The sequence below is a fragment of the Syngnathus typhle genome, linkage group LG4 (genome assembly GCF_033458585.1).
Source record: "Syngnathus typhle isolate RoL2023-S1 ecotype Sweden linkage group LG4, RoL_Styp_1.0, whole genome shotgun sequence".
In the NCBI taxonomy this organism is placed as follows: Eukaryota; Metazoa; Chordata; class Actinopteri; order Syngnathiformes; family Syngnathidae; genus Syngnathus; species Syngnathus typhle.
Window position 1 is genome coordinate 20,062,209 of NC_083741.1, and position 18,560 is coordinate 20,080,768.

General features: G+C 44.4%; 1 protein-coding gene and 1 long non-coding RNA gene across 6 annotated transcripts; one reads left to right on the forward strand and one right to left on the reverse strand.

Moving 5' to 3' along the window:
* Window positions 1–6,446: 6,446 nt before the first annotated feature.
* Window positions 6,447–18,221, reverse strand: cylda (cylindromatosis (turban tumor syndrome), a). 5 transcript variants are annotated; one of them, XM_061276222.1, is made up of 17 exons: window positions 17,858–18,221; window positions 16,788–17,288; window positions 15,609–15,920; window positions 14,542–14,647; window positions 13,931–14,032; window positions 13,631–13,747; window positions 12,027–12,415; window positions 11,637–11,802; window positions 11,336–11,477; window positions 10,886–11,008; window positions 10,717–10,808; window positions 10,587–10,653; window positions 10,272–10,404; window positions 9,753–9,861; window positions 9,462–9,580; window positions 8,627–8,843; window positions 6,447–7,614 (listed from the first exon to the last, which is right to left on the reverse strand). In XM_061276222.1, the coding sequence occupies exons 2-17, from the start codon at window positions 17,277–17,279 to the stop codon at window positions 7,430–7,432; spliced, it is 2,871 nt and encodes a 956-aa protein (XP_061132206.1). In that variant the 5' UTR covers window positions 17,280–17,288; window positions 17,858–18,221; the 3' UTR covers window positions 6,447–7,429. The 5 variants fall into 5 exon arrangements, with proteins under 5 accessions (XP_061132206.1, XP_061132205.1, XP_061132207.1 ...); XM_061276221.1 differs by having other exon boundaries at window positions 16,788–17,323; XM_061276223.1 differs by having other exon boundaries at window positions 16,788–17,323; window positions 18,131–18,210.
* On the forward strand, window positions 7,414–14,032 carry LOC133152550 (uncharacterized). The gene is made up of 2 exons (XR_009714145.1): window positions 7,414–7,555; window positions 9,484–14,032. It is a non-coding gene; the product is annotated as an uncharacterized LOC133152550 (long non-coding RNA).
* Window positions 18,222–18,560: the final 339 nt, after the last annotated feature.

Sequence of the window (18,560 nt, forward strand, 5' to 3'; positions counted from 1 at the left end):
GCCCGATACTGTCTCATTTGGATTCCCAGCCCGCTCGCTGAATGCCTAATTAGATTTGCCGTTTTCAATGGGCTGATTGCTCTACAAAGGCGCCGACAGCATGTCGCGCTCACGTTTCACAACTGTAACAATTAATAACCGCGCTAATTAGCATTGCGCGGCTGCCGCAATTGATTATGATGCCACTCCATCAACACGTGGGGATTGTTATTAATAAAGCGCTCTTTGCCTGATCCGGAGGCCGGTTATTAATTACGTAAATTAGCAGGGTAGAGACGGTAATCGAGTAAATCGTCAATAATTGATGTAATTTTTAGTGACCGTTCCCAGCGGGACGATGTCAGGCGTCCGTCCCCCGAGCGAAGAAAAATCACCTCATTAGCAAAAGTTTAATCCACATCATAGGCGTTAAACATGGGCCAGCTTTAAGGTCATATTTGAATGTCACAATCATTCGCCATTGATCGGCTGTAAATGGAATCAATGTCATGTTTGGAGAAAACAATAACGGCTAATGGATGGGCCCGAGAACCAACAGCTTTATCGGATAAGAGGCGTAACAGTGTGGACTCTTCCATTTTCATAACTCATTATGTCCATAGTTAGAAATGTCAGGACGTGGCCAGTAAGAAGCGATAAGCAGCAGCGGCAATTAGCAGAGATGGGATCAAGTCACACGTGCAAGGCTCACAAAAAATTAGCCGGAGTGGGCAATCGTTGTCAGATTTTTTTCGTTTTCGCTATCGATGTCTGGTATCAGCGGGCTCCACGAATGCCTATAGAAGAAACGAGTATAAACATTGTTTCTGCCAATTTTTAGAATCTAAAACATGGCAAGAAATTTAAAAAAACATCTTCCCACCTCCTTTTTGCACTTTAATACTCAGCACATTTCGCTTTGCAATCTACCTGGCAGCAAAGCAACCACTTTCATCATCCGGTGCGTGTGAAATTTCACACTCAATGTTCACAACACGTCGTTTCATATGCAACGCCCCCCCGCCCCACCCCAAACTACATCTTCTTCATCCGGCATATGAAATCCTTCCATTATTGTCGGCTAGCAAACAAAAGGTGCAGCCAATCATCCGCAAGGCATGGCAGATACAATTTTCTCGGAACAATTTGACCGCGTTAAGAGGAAAATTGCTTTCAATATAGGTGTTTTTCTTTTTGAAAGACAACAACAATAAAAAGATAGAAATGTAATACGTCTGTCAGCATTGGGAGAGGAGGAGGAGGGTGTTTTGGGGTGGGTGCTTACTTGTAATATCAGCATCTGTGCCAGACAGTCACGCCAAATGAATCCCACTTTCAACATAACAGCCAGGCGTCACACGAAAACGACTGCGGCCGACAGCGGTTGTCAACCGCACGCTCGCCGGTGCTGACGGCGAATTGTCATTTATTACATGTCGCGCCTCGCCTCTTGTCAGCTTCTCTTGACTGTATTGATTTGCAAAGCGCCGCACGGCCGCGGCGAGGAGGTCACGCCGAAGTACCGTCTCATGAAATGGCGCACTCGGGTGATGTTTCGTTACTCGCCGATTGCGTGTGAACGAGAAAGTCAGATAAATGAAAACACTAATGATGATGCGAACGCGGAAGTACCTCTGGGCCTGATGTACTACCGTTTTTTCCATGTATAATGCGCAAAATTGAACTAATTTATTGTCCTAAAATCTGGGGTGCGCATTATACATGGGTATTTTTTTTTTATCCGGATATGATACGGAGGCCGCCATTACAGATGCGCTTTCTTCTCTGCTGTTCACTTCAAACACGCTCCATACGAACACAATGCTCTCGTATCAGACGCTTGCTCGATCACCTGCTCGTTTGCTGTCACAATGTACCCTACACAAATCCGAAACATTTCTTCGCTATTGAGTTTGCTAGCGCATGCGGAGTGATACTGACCGGCAGAATAACATCCGGTTGTTCTCAAAGATGATCTTTTTTCTGAAATAATTTTACGTTTACGGACTTAAGTAGGAGTCAGAATTTGGGTGCGTATTATACATGGGTACAGGCTTTTTTTCCAGCATCAACATGCCATTTTTAGGGTGCGTATTATACATGGGGGCGCATTATACATGGAAAAAAACGGTAACTGTAGTAATTTTGCAACGCTAAAAGTTCCTTCGAGCTTTTCCTCTTTTATTTGTCAAGCCCTTCCGTAATAATGAGCGTTTGAAATGTTGCGTCCCTAAGAGCATTCTCTGATTCATTAAGTGGCGACTGGCAATAATGAAGGCGTGGCAAGCGTGGCTCTTTAGTTTGACTGCGTTCTTGCAGATGAAGTGCTGGCGTTATTGCGCAGGCAGGCCCGTGCCGCTGCCTGTCAAAGTCACGCGACGATCACTTTATCATCGTTTGTCTGCGCCGTCTGACACCATCGAGCGGGGGGCAACCCTCGGGGAAAGGCTTTTTTGACTAATGTATCACATCGGCACCGAACGTAAGCCACAGCTGGCCAAAATTAATAACCAAAATACATTTGTTCTTCAATGTTTTTAAATAATAAAAAGGACATCACTATAAGTTTGCACTTCATAAGCTCTAAAATGTGTAATCAATAAATATGACGGATTTTTTAGAGTTGCTTTAATTGATGAAAGTCTGATTACAGTACCAGATAGTTTTACCAATTACAGCCCCGCCCTCCGTAATTAACTCGATCACAGGTGTCAAACTCAAGGCCCGGGGGGCCAGATACGGCCCGCCACATCATTTTATGTGGCCCGCGGAGACAAATTGTGCATCAAGTTCATGTGTCATTACTAGAATTGCAAATTGTCTTCATTTTTAATAATATTGTTGTTTTTTTTTAAATATTTGACCAGTTTTTACTCATCTGATTTGAAAACGTGCTATTTATCAGTATGTTTTGTAGCTTTTACTGTATATTATATGAGGTGCTCATATATTTATTTGGATTGACAGTCATAATGGCCTTCCGAAAGAAGCTATGACTGCAAAGCGGCCCGCGAAAAAAATGAGTTTGACACCCCTGAACTAGAGTCTCAATTAAAAAGAAAACAGGACACCAAATCGCAAGCTCTTATTGTGTGACGTTATGATGTTATGACGAGCAAAGGATATCGGGCACAGACGGCCGGCGGGCAGGATATCGCCATATTATTCCGAGTCATTACACCAGAGTTGGAATGTCGGTCGGCTTCCTGTGACACTGAATGGTCAGGCCGGTGCGGTGCAGCGGAACCGGCTTAATGAGCTCCGACTTGTATGAACATTAACGCGTAAGCTGAAAATAAGAAACGTCTGCCTGACTCGATGTCAGAGTTTGTTTTAATGAAAGATTATGAGAAGCTTAGGGGCCGTTATCATCTCACATGTGACGCTCTTCAACTAGACTCTTTGTCATGATCTACATATGGACGAGGTTGGTGGTACTCGTTTGGTAATGAAAGAAAAAGCCACATTACTGAAATATTTAAATTGTAGATTAACAAGTATAAGGTGACCATCATTTATGAAAATAAGTGGAATTTAAGAACAATTTAAATTAAAAAAAATCCAAAATTTGCAACTTCGTCATTTACCTATTAATAAATATGACTTCTTCCTTATGTCCATTTGGAAGTCTCCATAAGGAATCACAATGTTCTTCTCCTGATGGACAAATTCAGCTAAGCTCAATTCTCAACGCTCAATTGATTAATATTTGCTTTCAAAATGACACGGCGTGATGTATGAGGGGCTGGCCAAGTATAAACGGACGCATTCGAGGAGATGAATAGCCTCAGTTGAGGATTGTAAAGTTCAAGCGGCAGATTTGCATATTTATATTACACCTCGCTGATAATAAGCCCAGGCCGGATGAGGTCCGGGACGCAATCATCAATTTGTCATTGTACGATTGTAACATGACAAGAGTAGTTCTTATTAGCTCGCCGCTACCACTGATATGTTCAATTACTTACCACAATGGTTGCGTTGGAATCGTATTAAAGTCACTTTATACATTAAAAAACAAAACAATTTAGATGATGACAGTGACACCGAACCTGTCAACGGATGATTCATTCCAGACGCTGTACAAAAAAGAATATAATGCCTGAAACCACTCGATAAATTGAGATTAGTTTTTGTCAAGTGACAAGACGATATAAAAGTTTTGAGCATTCGTGCATGTTGTGTAGCGAAGCGTCGAAGGCGGGAGTCAATAAAGGGCAAACAGGTGGATGAAACAAGCGCACCTTGGCACCCTCCCACTCCAAAATAGTCTAAACACCACAGGTACTGGGCTCCAGCCCCCGGGGGTCATACTTAAGAGCTGTGATGGGCCATAAAAAGCACTTTGCACCTTAAGTGAAAGATACAACTTTCAAATATTTGCTGCGCGGATGCAATTTATGCACATCTGGCTTGCGAGGAGCGACAACATCTGCTGGATGGTACTTTCGAAAGCTGCTTAATTTAGTCGCAGGCCTTAAAAGTTGGGAATAACGTGACAAATATGTTGTAGGAAATGTGTGAATTTTACTCAAAGTTGTCCATTTTCATTTATAAAAAGAAATATGATGTTACCTGTGTCTCGCTAGCTTTGCATAAACATTCAAAGCTTCTTATTTAGGGCCCCACTTGTGAAAGTTTAACCTTGCCAAAAAGTGAACCAGAGGGGAAAACACTGTCTCATTTCTTGCCAAATAGTGAGGCCGCAGCTCTACTTGCTTTATCATACCCAAGCAAGTCCCTTCTTGATTTTTAAATGATTCTCAAACTTTTCAAGATTGTTTACCAAACTTCTAATCAGAAAATCTACAGATCTGTCATTAAAAGCTCGAATCCTGTTGATTCGGATTCTCTCTAAGGATGTTCCACCGCAGTCTTCTGTCAAGAAGGAGGTGTGTTAAGGTGTTTGACGGACAATGGTTGTACAGGCTGTTTATCATAAATACAGCCTTAGCCCAGAGAGGTCCATCTGCTTTGATTTTATTTAGTGAATCCCCCCAGGGACCCCCGAGCTGGAGCGAGAATAACAATACTCGGGCCCATCTGTTCGGGCAGAAGCGGCCCGGCTAAATTACGGCACGCTACGAGCGGCGGGCATATGCCGTGGCATAAAGCTACAAGAGGGCATTGTGTGCCAGCTGTTGTGTTGACAAATACTTATCTGGCACTTCTGAAGTCAGCGCTAAGCTAAGCTGCTAGGTGTAGCGCGGGGGTGGTGCCAATGCTGTTTTCTGCATTCATAATAACATGCTAATTTAACGGAGGGGATCCACTTTGTTAGCGATTATCTGGGGATTTGGGTCACAGTATTTTGCGTGATCAAAGCAAGGCTATTGTAAGAATAGGGCGCTGTTGTTGATTAGGTTCATTACACTGACCTTTGAAGGAGAGAATAAAAAAACTTCATTACACTGACCTTTGAAGGAGAGAATAAAAAAACTATCGAGACAAACTGAACACAACAAAGTGGTCAACTCGATTACAAGCTGATTAACTTAAAACGTCTACTTATCGTTTCCCATGGGAATGACAACAAAAAAACGACAAGGACTTTTTTTTTTTTCCTCAGGGAACGTGAGAACCAGAACTAGGAAATGGAAGAAGACCGTACGACTTCATCTTTTGTCATCCTCCTGTAAGAATAACAATCTGCGCTTTATTACCGTTGTTTGTTTACAAGACGGAGGATGATCCCCGCTAAACGGGCTTTTCACCCCGCTCATCCGATTACCAATGATCTGGACAAACACACTTGCTTTTGTTTGTGGCCCAACGTATGTTCTCCTCAGCAATCGAAATTCTCACATTAGTTTTGGAACAGCCGAGTCAGAACCCAGACCCAAAACCACCATATGCACAAATTGTATTTACAATAAAGTGACAAACTCACCTCTCGTGTTCACCAGGCCTGGTCAAAATCCACCTACCGCCGCAACCTGTCATCCAATACAAGAACCGTGTCAAAAACTCAATGAAAACAAACGAAAGGAGTAAGACAAAAACTCACCTAACTGCAAAATATTCTCGGAGCAGTTGTTGAAGTCTGCTACGAGAACACGCCGTGGCCATGTTGCTCCCTTCCAAAACGGCATTTATTGAATGAAACATGTACAGCAATGTGACTGACATCAAACTCCACCTGTTACATTTGTGTACACTAGAGAGACTGGACAGAGGGAAATCAATACAAAAAAAAAAGTCATTCAGTTCTCAAGACGTCTCCTGAAGGGAATCAGTGGCGGAACTCAGCAGTGCAGTAAGAGTCCCTGGAAAAGTGCAAACTACCAGAAAAGGCGCCTCCGTCTTGAAACGGTTCTGGCACACACGTTTCTCTGCTTCCACTTCAAAAGCACCTCATCGAGTTGCTCTTTTTTCCACTTAATTCATTTACAATATCTTCAAGGTTACCAGCCTTGTGTGTTGGTGTGTGTGTGTCAGTAGTTGAAAACCTGACAGCATCATCAATATCATCATCAACCCTGTTTTTATTTCCTTAAAAAGGGACAAACATGATTAGTTTCAAATAAATAATATCAATATTTGATCACATCTCGTTTTCTTTTTTTTTTTTGTATTAATCTGCTGCATGTCACATCTTAGAGAAAGGCGGTGAGTCGTGGGCCCGGACTCTCAAAAAGGCTTCGTAAACATAAAAGATGTGCAGGGCAAACACTGTACATGTTAGAAGCGGACGTTCCGCCAGTAGCGGGAACACACCAAAAAAAAATAAAAATAAAACCGCATCCCTTGACCAATAAATTAGCTCTCCCCCATTACTTCCACCTTAAGAGGACTCGGCACCAAAGTGCAGTTTTTCCCAGGGTGGAGGGAGTGGAACTTGGGGGGGGTGGGGTGGGGGGGGGGACTGTGTAAATGTGCAGTCAAAGGGTTATAACAGCTACATTGTTTTCTGCAACACACGATCTGTGACCGAGGGTAAGACCGAACCGGGTCACGAGAGAGCGAGTCGTGTAGTGGGGACCGTGTCCCCCGCTTCTCTAACGAGGTGTTAGGAAGCGCTCCCGTCCTTCCCGCTTATTAAGACGAGCGGGACTCCTCTTCTTAAGGGTCCTCCAACTTGCCCCCCCCACTCCCTCACCTCTCGGCTCCCTCCGTCTTTTAGATCCTTCTTGAGCTTTGCAAAGGCTCGGCTGAGAGATAAGGAGAAGCTACGTAGGACGACATGAAGAACACAATACTTCACCGAAAGCACAGTGCAAATAAAGCCCGCATCACCCCTCCCCCCAACCCTCCCCCTGCAGAACCTGACAAGAGTGGAGAGGGTTAACTCCAAACTAGGCAAGCCTTCTTTCGGTTTAGTTCTTTTTTTTTTCTCATTGTGGGTCTTTCTGGGAAGTCCACAGCGATGAGGTAGGGAGGGGCGCCGCGTAGTGGCCGCGGGGCTAGAGGATGACGACGAAGAGGATGGAGGGTGTCGGCGCGTCAGGGGCTACTTGTACAGGCTCATGGTGGGGCTCTGGTACATGCACATGTAGGCGTCGCACAGCAGCCGTCGGGCCTGGCCTTGGATGCTCTTGGGGTCGAGCGTGTGCAGCTCCTCGGGCGTCATCTTCAGGTAGGCCTCCACCTCGGGGCACGGCGACACCTGCGGAATGTTGAAGCCATTCTGGCCTCCTGCCCAAGCACAAGGGGGAACAGATTGAAGAACAACACAGTGTTAAACCTTCATCTCATTTCCTTCTTGGCACAGTTGTGATGGTGCGTCCCAAAAGCTGGGTCAACGACAACATGCAGCCACGTTGCTCTTTGAACCAAATGTGACATGGAACAAAAAGATACTTCTTATTGCTTGGAAAAAAGATATACATCTATAAATATAGGTCTTTTTTTTTTTAGATTAATCTAATTTATTCTCTTTCGGCTGTGATGTGATGACAACTGTTTGTTTTTTATTTCATTGCATGATTCTATTTTTTTTTTCATATACGCTTTTACTTATTAAATTTATTTTATTCAAGTGATTTTGATTAACAACAATAGTTACTTATTTTATTATATATATAACATAAGCCTAATACCATAGCTGCCCATTTTTGAAAAACATTTGTATAAAGCCAATACTTTTCTATTGATTGGGTAACAATGGGGTTAAAATGAAATTTAACTCAACAACACATTACATTCACTAGGATTCTTAGGATTTCTAGTTTAAGTATTATTTATATATTTCTATTTTAAATTTGCCTTAGCAGAATTTTGTTTTTCAGACTATATTTCCCCCACGCACGCATAAAATACAATGCAAGTTTCAAAAAAATAACAATATAAAAAATATAAAAGACAGAGAAATATACTAGAGAAATATTTAAGTCATTTGTTTGTTACTAATACTACAAAAAACACTAAAATCTGATGACAATAGCAATAATAGTAATAATAAGGATAACTATAAATATAATATTAATTCATAGTCATATACAACTTTTTGTCTGAGTCAAGAGTTTTAAAAAATATGTTGTTTTGGTATTTTTATAGATATATTTTATATATGCTTTACAGTAACACTAGTATTATATCAATTACTGTCATACTGCATTTTACCAACAGTAAAAAAAAAATCTTTAAAAAGCAAAATTTCACTCCAGCGTAGCAAAAAAGGTTGAAAGGCATCAGAAGCGCAGCTTACCGTCTCGGTCAGCCATGCTGTCGAAAAAGAGCCAGGCGGAGGCGTCACTGCCATACTTGACGAAGGCCACGTAGTGACTGGTCTCAATGCACAGCACGGCAAACAGCTCCATCGTCTGGCGTGGGAACGCGCCCTGGCGCCCGCCGCCTTCTTGCAGCTCCTTGGGGACGCACAGCTTGCCGTGCCGGTGACTTTTTCTTCTCGGGTGAAGATGAACCTGAAATGCAAAACTTCTCATTGACAAATTTTCTTTTCAGATATTTTCAGACAATATTTTGGATATGCTCCAGCAGACCCGCCACTGACCATCCACCCCTCCTTCCAAACAAATTGGATGGATGGGTGGATGGTCAGTATTTAAAGATAATTAAGGGGCCTGTATTTTACAAAATCAAATGGACTTTTAAGCATCTGCGTGATTGTAACGCCTCATAAAATAAAATCATTTAACCGATACTAATATGCTGTTCAAGTGGGAAGAACTTTTTGAGCCGCGACATCGACACTGCTCTCATTTCTTTGTATTTGGCGCCATCGCGTGGCCAAGCCATCTGAGCCTGCACCTATTTAAGCCCTACACGTCAGTCTACTTGCATGTACATTTCAAGTGTCATGTATCCAATGTAGATTGGTTTACATGCAGAAAGGCTCACACACAGCAAACCAAAAAAATAACAAAAAAGTTTTGTTTTCTTCTATTTACATTGCCATGACACATTCCAATTGTGTCACTTGAGAGCAAAGAAATGGCAATTGGGTCACTTCAGGCATTCGGTGTTAAACCAACCTAAGAAGAGCGAGCGGCCTTGTGAGTATTGCACCGCATATTATTTACCTGCGTATTGCACTTTTCACAGAATTGCTTAATCTTGCCCGCCGTGATGTCGCCGTCGTCATAGCAGTCTCGGCACTCAAAGAGGGCCAGGCCTCCGCAGATGCGACATTCCCTGGGAGCTGGAAGGTAAGAAAGAAAAAAAAGTCTTTGGCATATGTGTGCGCAGACTTTGTTTCGCTTGGGCCATGGCGACAACTCAGTGGAGTTTTATTACAAAGTAAAAAGACAGACGAGCAAGACACACACTCACACGCACGAACGCACGCATAAAAGCAGTCGGCTCCGACTCACTGTCTTCCAGAAGATCTGTGATGTCTAACTCCAGCGAGGGGAAAATCTTGTTGAACATTTTGAAGTCCTTGCCAAAGCGCGGCATCTGGATGATAAGGCAGGAGGGAGCCTGAGGGGCGAGAAAAACAGAGGCGAGGGAAAGCTTATTATCGTCCTGCACAAAAGCAACACCGACCAAAGTAGAGGGGGTGTTTACAATTAAAACACGCAGGACCCAGCGATCTCGCACGCTCCGTTTCTTGTTCAGACTGGCTATCTGATCACTAAGGGGAGGCTGCTTTACATCGAGGATGTGTTGTGTAGGATTGCGGCCCGTTTAAGATCCGCCGGTGGGAAAACAGGCCAGACGGTTTATCAGTCTGGAAACGTTTCCTACTCGCTAGTCCGCACTGTTGCCTTGATGACTGATGGTTCCACGAGAAGTCGAAGACGACCAAACCGTCTCTCAAGTTGATACCCAAGTCCAAAAATTGTTGCGTAACATTGAGGCAACAATGCCAAAACCTTTGGAAAACTCACCTCGGCAAACTTGAGGTCGCTGTTGATGAACGACCACTCCAGTAGCTGCTGGATGGTTGGGACACCAACCTTGTCTTTTTTGTCCATGAAGATCTGGTAAAAGTAACAGTCTTGCACCTTCTGTCCCGCCGACCTGCATAATTAAGTTCATTTTTTTTCCTTTATACTGTGTTCAAAACTACTGAATCTTGTTTCCAATGTCTATTGAAATCACTGATATCTCAGATAACAGAACTTATGCTGAGATGACTTCGACTATGATCTTGCATTTCCTCTTTGGGCCACTAGGTGAAGCTCAAGCTCAGCAACATTTACCTTAGTTTGAGCAAAGGGTCCACCCGCAATATGTGATGGAATAGTATATTGAGGAACTCCTCTGGATCTGCAGCACAAGATGTGACTCAATTAGTAAGAGGACAATCAGAAGGGCAACACAAGATCTTGCCTTTTTCTTCAGAGGTGAAGCCAGACGCAGCTTCTACTTTCTCCAGGATCCTCCTGAGTTTCATCACTTTGGTGGCACACACATACCCGTGTCTGAGTGAAAACCAGAAGCATTGTGGGAGGTGACTTTATAATAGGCAAAAAAAGAAACTTTTATTGACCGCACTCACATGCGCAGGGGGTTGACTATCTCAGTGCGCAACAGTTCTTGGGTCTCTCTGTAATACTCCACGTCCGTCTTTGAGCGCGGCCTCAGCAGAACTGTGTCCAGTACGGAGCTGAAGGAAAAGAGACTGCACGACAAGGGAAAGTTTGATATCATTGTTTGAACAAGTCGGTGATTATCAATACTGAGGCTCATGGAAACATGTGATACCACATTGATTGTGACCCAAACAGACATGCATTCTTTTCAGAATCAAATCTTATTTCTGTACAGAAATAATTCCAACCAAAAGCAAGCCCTCTGGCGGGTGAACAAGCCAAAGTCAACACCATTCACTTATCAGGCCCTGCCTAAGGGCAGCACGCTTGAACAAAGAAACTCCGCCATCTTTGATCACTACGGCAGAAATCCAACAAATAAATGGTGAGTTTGAAATGCAAAAAAGAGCGCTGACCAGAAGAGGGTTGAATCCAAGTAGCACGAGTTGTAGTGGCCCTGGATGCCTTTCTTCTTGCCGACCATGATGTCGAGACCATCCGTCTCGCTGCGGGGCGGCGTGTTCTCGTGTACCACCTCGCTTAAATAGCCCCCGAAAGCTGTGTGAAGGGACACAGTTAGTTGGCTCAGAGGTCCCGCATCGTTCTACTGTCCTTTCTCTGCCGGTCCAAAATACAACGGGTGCGTGGCTTTACGACAAGAGGTGACGGAAAAAATTACTCTGAAAACGGCGTTGAAGATGACGACGGATGACTCACCGATCGAGTTGCAGCGCTCGATGGGGTTGGAGGAGTGGTGCAGCGACGGGAAGCGGGAGTCGGGCCGGCAGCACTTGAGCTTCACGAAGAGGGCCTTCTTAGGCGGGCAGTTGAAGTAGCGCGTACCTTTGAAGGTGCCATCGGTGCAACCCGGGCACTCCTCTTCCTGAAATATGCCAAGCCGATAAATATTTGGGGGGAAACCGGCGCGCTTGTGTGCCACAGGATTTTCAAAACGTACGCTAGACTCGTTCATGGATGAGGTTAAGAAAAATATCTAGACAAAATGTATGGAGTGATTTAAATTAATCCAATTTTGCACACTCCTTTATTACTAGCACACTATTAGCTCACACTCTGCCCACCCTTGGTGATGTGGTGTGTTCTCACCAGTTCCAGCCCAGCCAGTGGCTCCAACAAGCCTGGTGGCAGACCCACCCAGCGAATGACACCACACAGAGGGGGATTCTCTTTCACCTCCACCAGGGAGCCCACCTCAAGACCCGGCTGCCCTCTGGTAGGGGTGGCAGGCCGCGGCGACGAGGGAGCGGTGGGCGAAGGTGCCTCGGCGTGCTCCCCCATTACCGACTGGACAGACAGGGAGAGCGGTCCGTGGCTCATGTTGTCGACGGGCCCGCTCTTGCGGTTCAGGCTGAAGGGGAGGGAGTGGAATTTGTTGTCGCTAGCCAACGAGGCGGGCGGCGGCGCCCTAATGGGTGGGGGGGACTGGTTGAAGTCGGGGGGAGTTTCGGTGAGCGACTTTGCTGGGTCCTCCCCAACTGAAGGACAGACAGAAGACAAGACATGTAAAAGGAGGCAAAAAAACATGTCGGACACAATTTACAAATGACAACAAATGGAACATGAGGATGAGGAAAGTCCATGTCAAGATGGGTTTTTCCCGCCATCTAGAGGATGATTGGAGAACGTCATGCACCCTGGCAGCTGGTTTGTATGACATGCTGAGGACGTCTGCCAGGTTTGAGGTTGCACTCTCAACTCATGGCCTCCCTGTGCGGGACTTGCATGTTCTCCAGAAGCTTATGTGGCTTTTCTATTGCTTCCTCCCGAATTACAACATGCAAGATTGGTTCATTGACTTTTTTGTATTTTTACAGCATTAAGCAGAAACAAATTTGAATGAGGAAAAAAAAATCCTCCGTTGTATGCATATAAATAAAGAGCATCTGCAAGATGTCCAGATATGCTAATCAAAACATGCCCGATAAGTCACTCAACTAAACACCTCGAGGTCACCACCTGTTTATGAGTCACTGCTGACATTCACATTACAGGTCTGCATTCTAATGTTGGTGTGAATGAATGCAAAAAAAATAAATTAAATAAACTACTGCTACATTGAGACAAGGCATTTATGAAAATGAAAAAACATGTCATCTAATAAACACATCAAGACACAGGGAGTGAAATTCTCTGGCAAGTACAGGTCAGGTAATACATGACAAAAATGATTCTCAACACCAATGGAAATACGTAAAAAAAAAAAAAAAAAGAAACAATGTGCACCTCTGACATCAGACTTTTACAAATGCTTTGGCCACTAATTATTTTCTAATTGATCAAACGCTTCTGTATTTAATTTAGAGCACTAAGCATGAATAAAAGCCTGTACATCAACACCGATAGCACCGTGCAAGATGAACGTGACGCGAACAATGGTGAATAAGGGGACGGGACTGCTGGAGAATGTCTTGGTGGCAAGCCGCAGCGACTGACTGAGCATGTTGTTGGCTATGTGATGATTTCATGTTACGAGAACAGGCGAGTGCACTTCACGCCGCTTTAAAAAAATTGGGAAAAATCATTGAAGAGCCCCACGTTTACAATGACATTCATGTTGTGATTGTAACTATTTGTAAAAAAATATATTTAGTCAATCACGTAGCATTTCGGAAAAAGCCAAAAAGATGCTCGTTCGGAAGCAGGAGCTTGCCAGCAAGACGGTGGGCGTTCAACGAGTGGCCACGTGTTACCTTCGTCAATGTACCATGTGCTTTTGGATTTGGACTGCACTGGGGGGTCAACAGAGCTGCCATTTAAAGTATAGTAAAACTCTGACTTGCTCCTACTGCTGCACTGATGAGCTAATCCTGGAAATAACACCACAACACAGATGCAGAATAAATTGGAAAGTGTACGTGTGGGTGTGTGCATCTCTGTGTGTGCGTGTGTTGCAAGATTACAGCGCGGAGACAAAGTCCATGTTAGCACTGACAAGGAGCTAAAATGTTCATTTCAAAGGAAAAACTTTTTTTTTTTTTTTTTTGGAGTACCTTTGCTCTTTGGTTTACTTTGGCCAGAAGACGACTTGTCGTTGTTGTTGCCTCTGGAAGCAAAAGTGTGCTTTTGCAGCCTTTGGTCCTGCACGGAATATTCTGTGCGGACCAAAATAAACATTGGACATTAGTCGCCATTTAAAATGCCCTCTGTGTAAATTGAAGTTGTCGTTTTTGAGCAACAATATTCGGTGACGAGACAATTTGGCAAAATTCAGACTCAAAAGATTGACAAGTTTCTTTATTCTCAAACTTGATGGCTGGGCAGGAAACTAAAAATAAATGGCGCCTTTGCGAACTAGCTTTAACTTCTTGTGACGGGACATACAAGTAGCACATTTTTTTAAGTCTCTACATGGTTGCAAAGCTTTGTTTTTATTGCCTGTTTACTTGTTGACTGAAGGCGGGACAAGTAAAATAGTTGTGGCAGCTTTCTGGCGCGCATAACCACATCAATATGCCGATATGGCGAACAAAGAGCTATTTGGTCTGAGAAAGCAAGCAGGGCACCGAGACAAAAGACTCTCTCTGTTGCCAGCGTGGATAAAAAAAAGAAGAGAAGCACATGAGGAAAAACACATTTGTCAGAAAAAGGAGGTGCAGCTCACCTGGCATTACGTCACAGATGGGGACAAGTCGCGTGTGCTCCAAACTGGCAAAGTTACACAGCAGCTTCCCGTCAAACATTCCGTCCCACTCGCCGATCGGATTGTCCTGGAAGAGTCGGAGCCATGAGAAGCGCGTAACCCTTCCAGGTCGTGGCACTTTATCTAACACGCTGGCATGGTGATAACCCAGTTGTTCATCATCCCCACATAAGCAGCCCCCCTTCTGATTCAGATCCTCCTTAGCGCTGTAATCCCTCTTGCTAGTACAACCGAGGTATTCTTCCCCCCTGGCAGTTTGCAATCCGACGCAGCGCAAACGCGAGATGGCGAGAAGGCGAGGCTGGGCAAAAGCAGCGATCCTCCCAATTAGCCGCCTGCTTGCCCCAATGCCACACTATCGGGTCATACCACTCAGAGACCACCCCCCCCCCGGAGCGTGACTGCCTCCTCGTCTTGGTGTGGGCAGTGGATGCAATGCGTGGCGTGGGCTTGCCGCCGCCGCCGCTAACCATCAGCAGTCAGATGCCGCCGTTACAATCTCTCTCCGACCACAACAGCACTCCCGACCTGACAACGGTCGTCATAGCTACCGGCTACGATGATCCTTGGCAACAAGAACATATAGCCTAATGAAGAGCGATACAGAAGAAGGGATAACACGATAAAATCATCTAACAATTGCTTATGGGAAAATCTTAAAATTTAAAAATGAATGAAAAACTCCCGGAATTTCTTTTATTTTCTTATGCCATAAACTGATCAAGGGACTTTTTAAGTACAGTGATGAGCCTCGTAATTTGTAAATGAGTTAAGAACAAATGAATAAAATGTGAATGTAAGCAGTTGCTTCAAAAAATACTAGAAGAAAATATAAGAAGAAGAATGATTTGTTCGTAATTCAACTATAATATAGCTATCAAAATTAATTCGAAGATTCTTTATTATGTATTATAAGATTTTTATCATAGCATTCACAATAAATCACTGACAGTAACTGATTATTTATTTAGATAAAGAAATGAAATCTCTTAGGTTACAAATATATTTGAATGAACCAAATGACTTACCATGTCAACACCCACGTAGTAGCCCAGGCTCTCGTTACCCGGCAGCAAGTCACAAAAAATGATGGTGCCTCTCTCAGGTCCCTCACGGGTCTGTACCAGGACTCTGGAGTTGATCTCTAGCGGTGGGTAGTCCTGGTCCTCCTCCACCAGGGTGACATGATCTAAATCCAGATCGCCCAGGTCGTCGTCGTCGTCGTCCTCCCATAGCTCCAGCTTGTCCAGGGCCACAAACACGCCGCATTCGTCCTCGCAGCGGAAAAGCTGGCGGCCCTGGAAGGAACCCTCCGTGAATCCCTGGCCTCGGCCCTCCTCCTGAAAAGGTCGAAACCAGAGCTGACAGAAGAAGCTGGGAAATGTAAAACCTTTATATGTGCCTACAAAACTTGACATACAATTATTAGAGGATAAAATGTATTTCAAATTGCATGTATACAAATGATTGGTTCTGGTTAACCATCAAGTGCAAAATTAAAGAACCAAATCAATACTTGGTGAGCTGCTCATTTCTCATCAACTATACCCAATCACGCAACAACGGTCTACAATGGTGTCACAAAAAATTGGCAAAAAAAATGCACTGATGACATCGCACATTATGATGGCTGAAAATATAAGCCATATTTTTTTCACTTTTGTCAAACTCCAATTTTTCGACTTGCAGAATTCAAGTTCAGTAAGTCCGTCAGGATTTGGCAAAGTGTGTCAAGTTGGAACCCAAGAAGATGAAGTAAGGTGTTTATTTACATTGAGCCGCAGCCCGAGCGCCCGAGCGCTGCCGTCAGCCAACTCAGCTGAGCGCCGCAGAATAGAAACATTGTGCTGAAATAAGCAAAGCTTTGTGCGTTGCGTGTGTTGCTTCGGCGGACATGCGGCGCAGTGCAAGCGGCGAGTTGCGTTGGTGTTATGGAAATGTTCTCACTGCTGTCAGTCAACAAACTACAGCTTTATGTCATTCTCCGTTTGTTTATCGTGTTATAAATTCCACTCCGGGATGTTGTGTTGCCAAATTTTACATCTTGAAAAATAAAAGGTGAAATTGAAAAACATTGAACTTTCGTCATTAAACAAATGAACATTTACTTCCACGAGCACATACAAAAATCGTGAAAATTGGTACGAGTATCGATTCCCGGAAGCGATCAATTGTGGCTACATCTCAGTCAAGAGAAACATTCTTACCAATAACTCCACTCCAAAGAGGATTCCCGAGAGGGCTCTGTCGGGCAGCAACGAGCCCTTGAAGCGCACCACGCCGGGCAGAGGCTCATCCCCGGAACGCAACTGGACACGCACTTTGGAGCCGCAGTCGATGTCACGTACGCGCTCCAGCCGGGACTTATTCCAGAGCAGGGCGTAACGTTCCTCACAGTTGGTAATGGGGAAGAGCAGCTCGGCCAGCTTCTCGTCGATCTCCAGGACGTCGCGCTCCTCCAGGCTCAGCACCACGTTGGTCTGGTCCAGAATGCGCAGGCTCCTCTTGCCCTTGCACGTTGGCAGCGGGCGGCCCAGGTTGTTGCGCTCCTGGCACGCCTGGCCGAGGCTGCCGCGTGGGATCCACAGGGTCTTCTGGGGGGGCTTCTCCACCGTGCACTCCTTCACCACCATGTAGAAACGCCAGTCCTCCCTGAAGCCCCCGCTGGGCTTCTCCTGGCTCCACAGGACTGAGCTCATGGCTTCATCCTAGACAACAAGGGGAGCATCACAGCAACTGGAGTCTGTGAGACAGAAAATAAAGTTTCCTTTAAAAAAAAAAAAAGGCCTTGACTGGAATGAACGCCATCACGCAGTCAGTAGAAATCAAATGTTATTTTGAATAACTAAATGAATGTAATGATGACTTCCCAATTTCATCGAATGCAATATAAACCCTTTAAGCCACCTGCAACTCGCTGCAATTGAGTATATAAAATGGGTTCTGCTTTTCTTTAATTGCTCGGATTTGCTCATTTGAATACACAAAAAATACACAAGGCGCAGGGTGCGACGCATGGACTTCCCCTCGAGCAAATGAAACCCATAGTGAGCACGCCATATCCGTCTGTAGACATTTTTTTACGATGATTAAACCCCGCAAATGTGCTATAAAAGCTTCACGATATTATTTCATGTCAAATGACACCAGGTTAGTTAACCGACATGACAGCTTGGCCCCCCCCCAGCTTCGCAAGCGTTAGCCCAGCCAGCCAGCACTCACCTACCGCGGGTCATTCTCACCAAAAGCAAACGTCATTGACCATGGCCTGCCTTACCTCTGTTTTGGTTTTAGCCGAGAAGATTGCGGGTGACGTGTCACGTCACCACCACCATTATTCCAATTTGGCGCAAGGTCTCCAAAATTAAACCCAAACGCCGCTGTGGTCACCTCTGCTTACCTAAACAGCAAGCTAATGCTAATATGCTAAGAGCAATCAGGCTACCGTGAGGCAAACTGGCAACCCGACAGCTAGGACGTCGACGGGGGACTGTCGCGATCTAGGAAATAAGAGCAACATTTAGATAAATATATATTACAAAATTCATACAGTGTAACGATGCGGTGTACTTCAGCTAGATTATTTACATGACGACCTCAGGAAAGCTGGTGTCAAAACGTCATCAAAAAGAAGCTCGCTCATTGGCGGAGCAAGTCTTACACGTGATCCTGATTGGCTGTTTGTTTCTATACGGGTTTCCCATTGAAACTGCGTATAGTTAGGGTGCATCGCAGTTTGACAGTCGTCTGAGCTAGTGGGGTAAAGTTTGCTTCTTTTTAAAAAAAAAAAAAATTAAAACGCATAAAAATGCATCTGTAAAGCATAGTCGAGACATTAAGAGACTGCAGCACGGATCGATATGAAAAGAAAATTCAGACCGTCTCCACAGTCAATGATAAAAAATAAAAATAAATCTGGCAATGTAATTATTCTCTTGATATTGATGATATGATAAATATGACATAGTAAATGTAAAGAC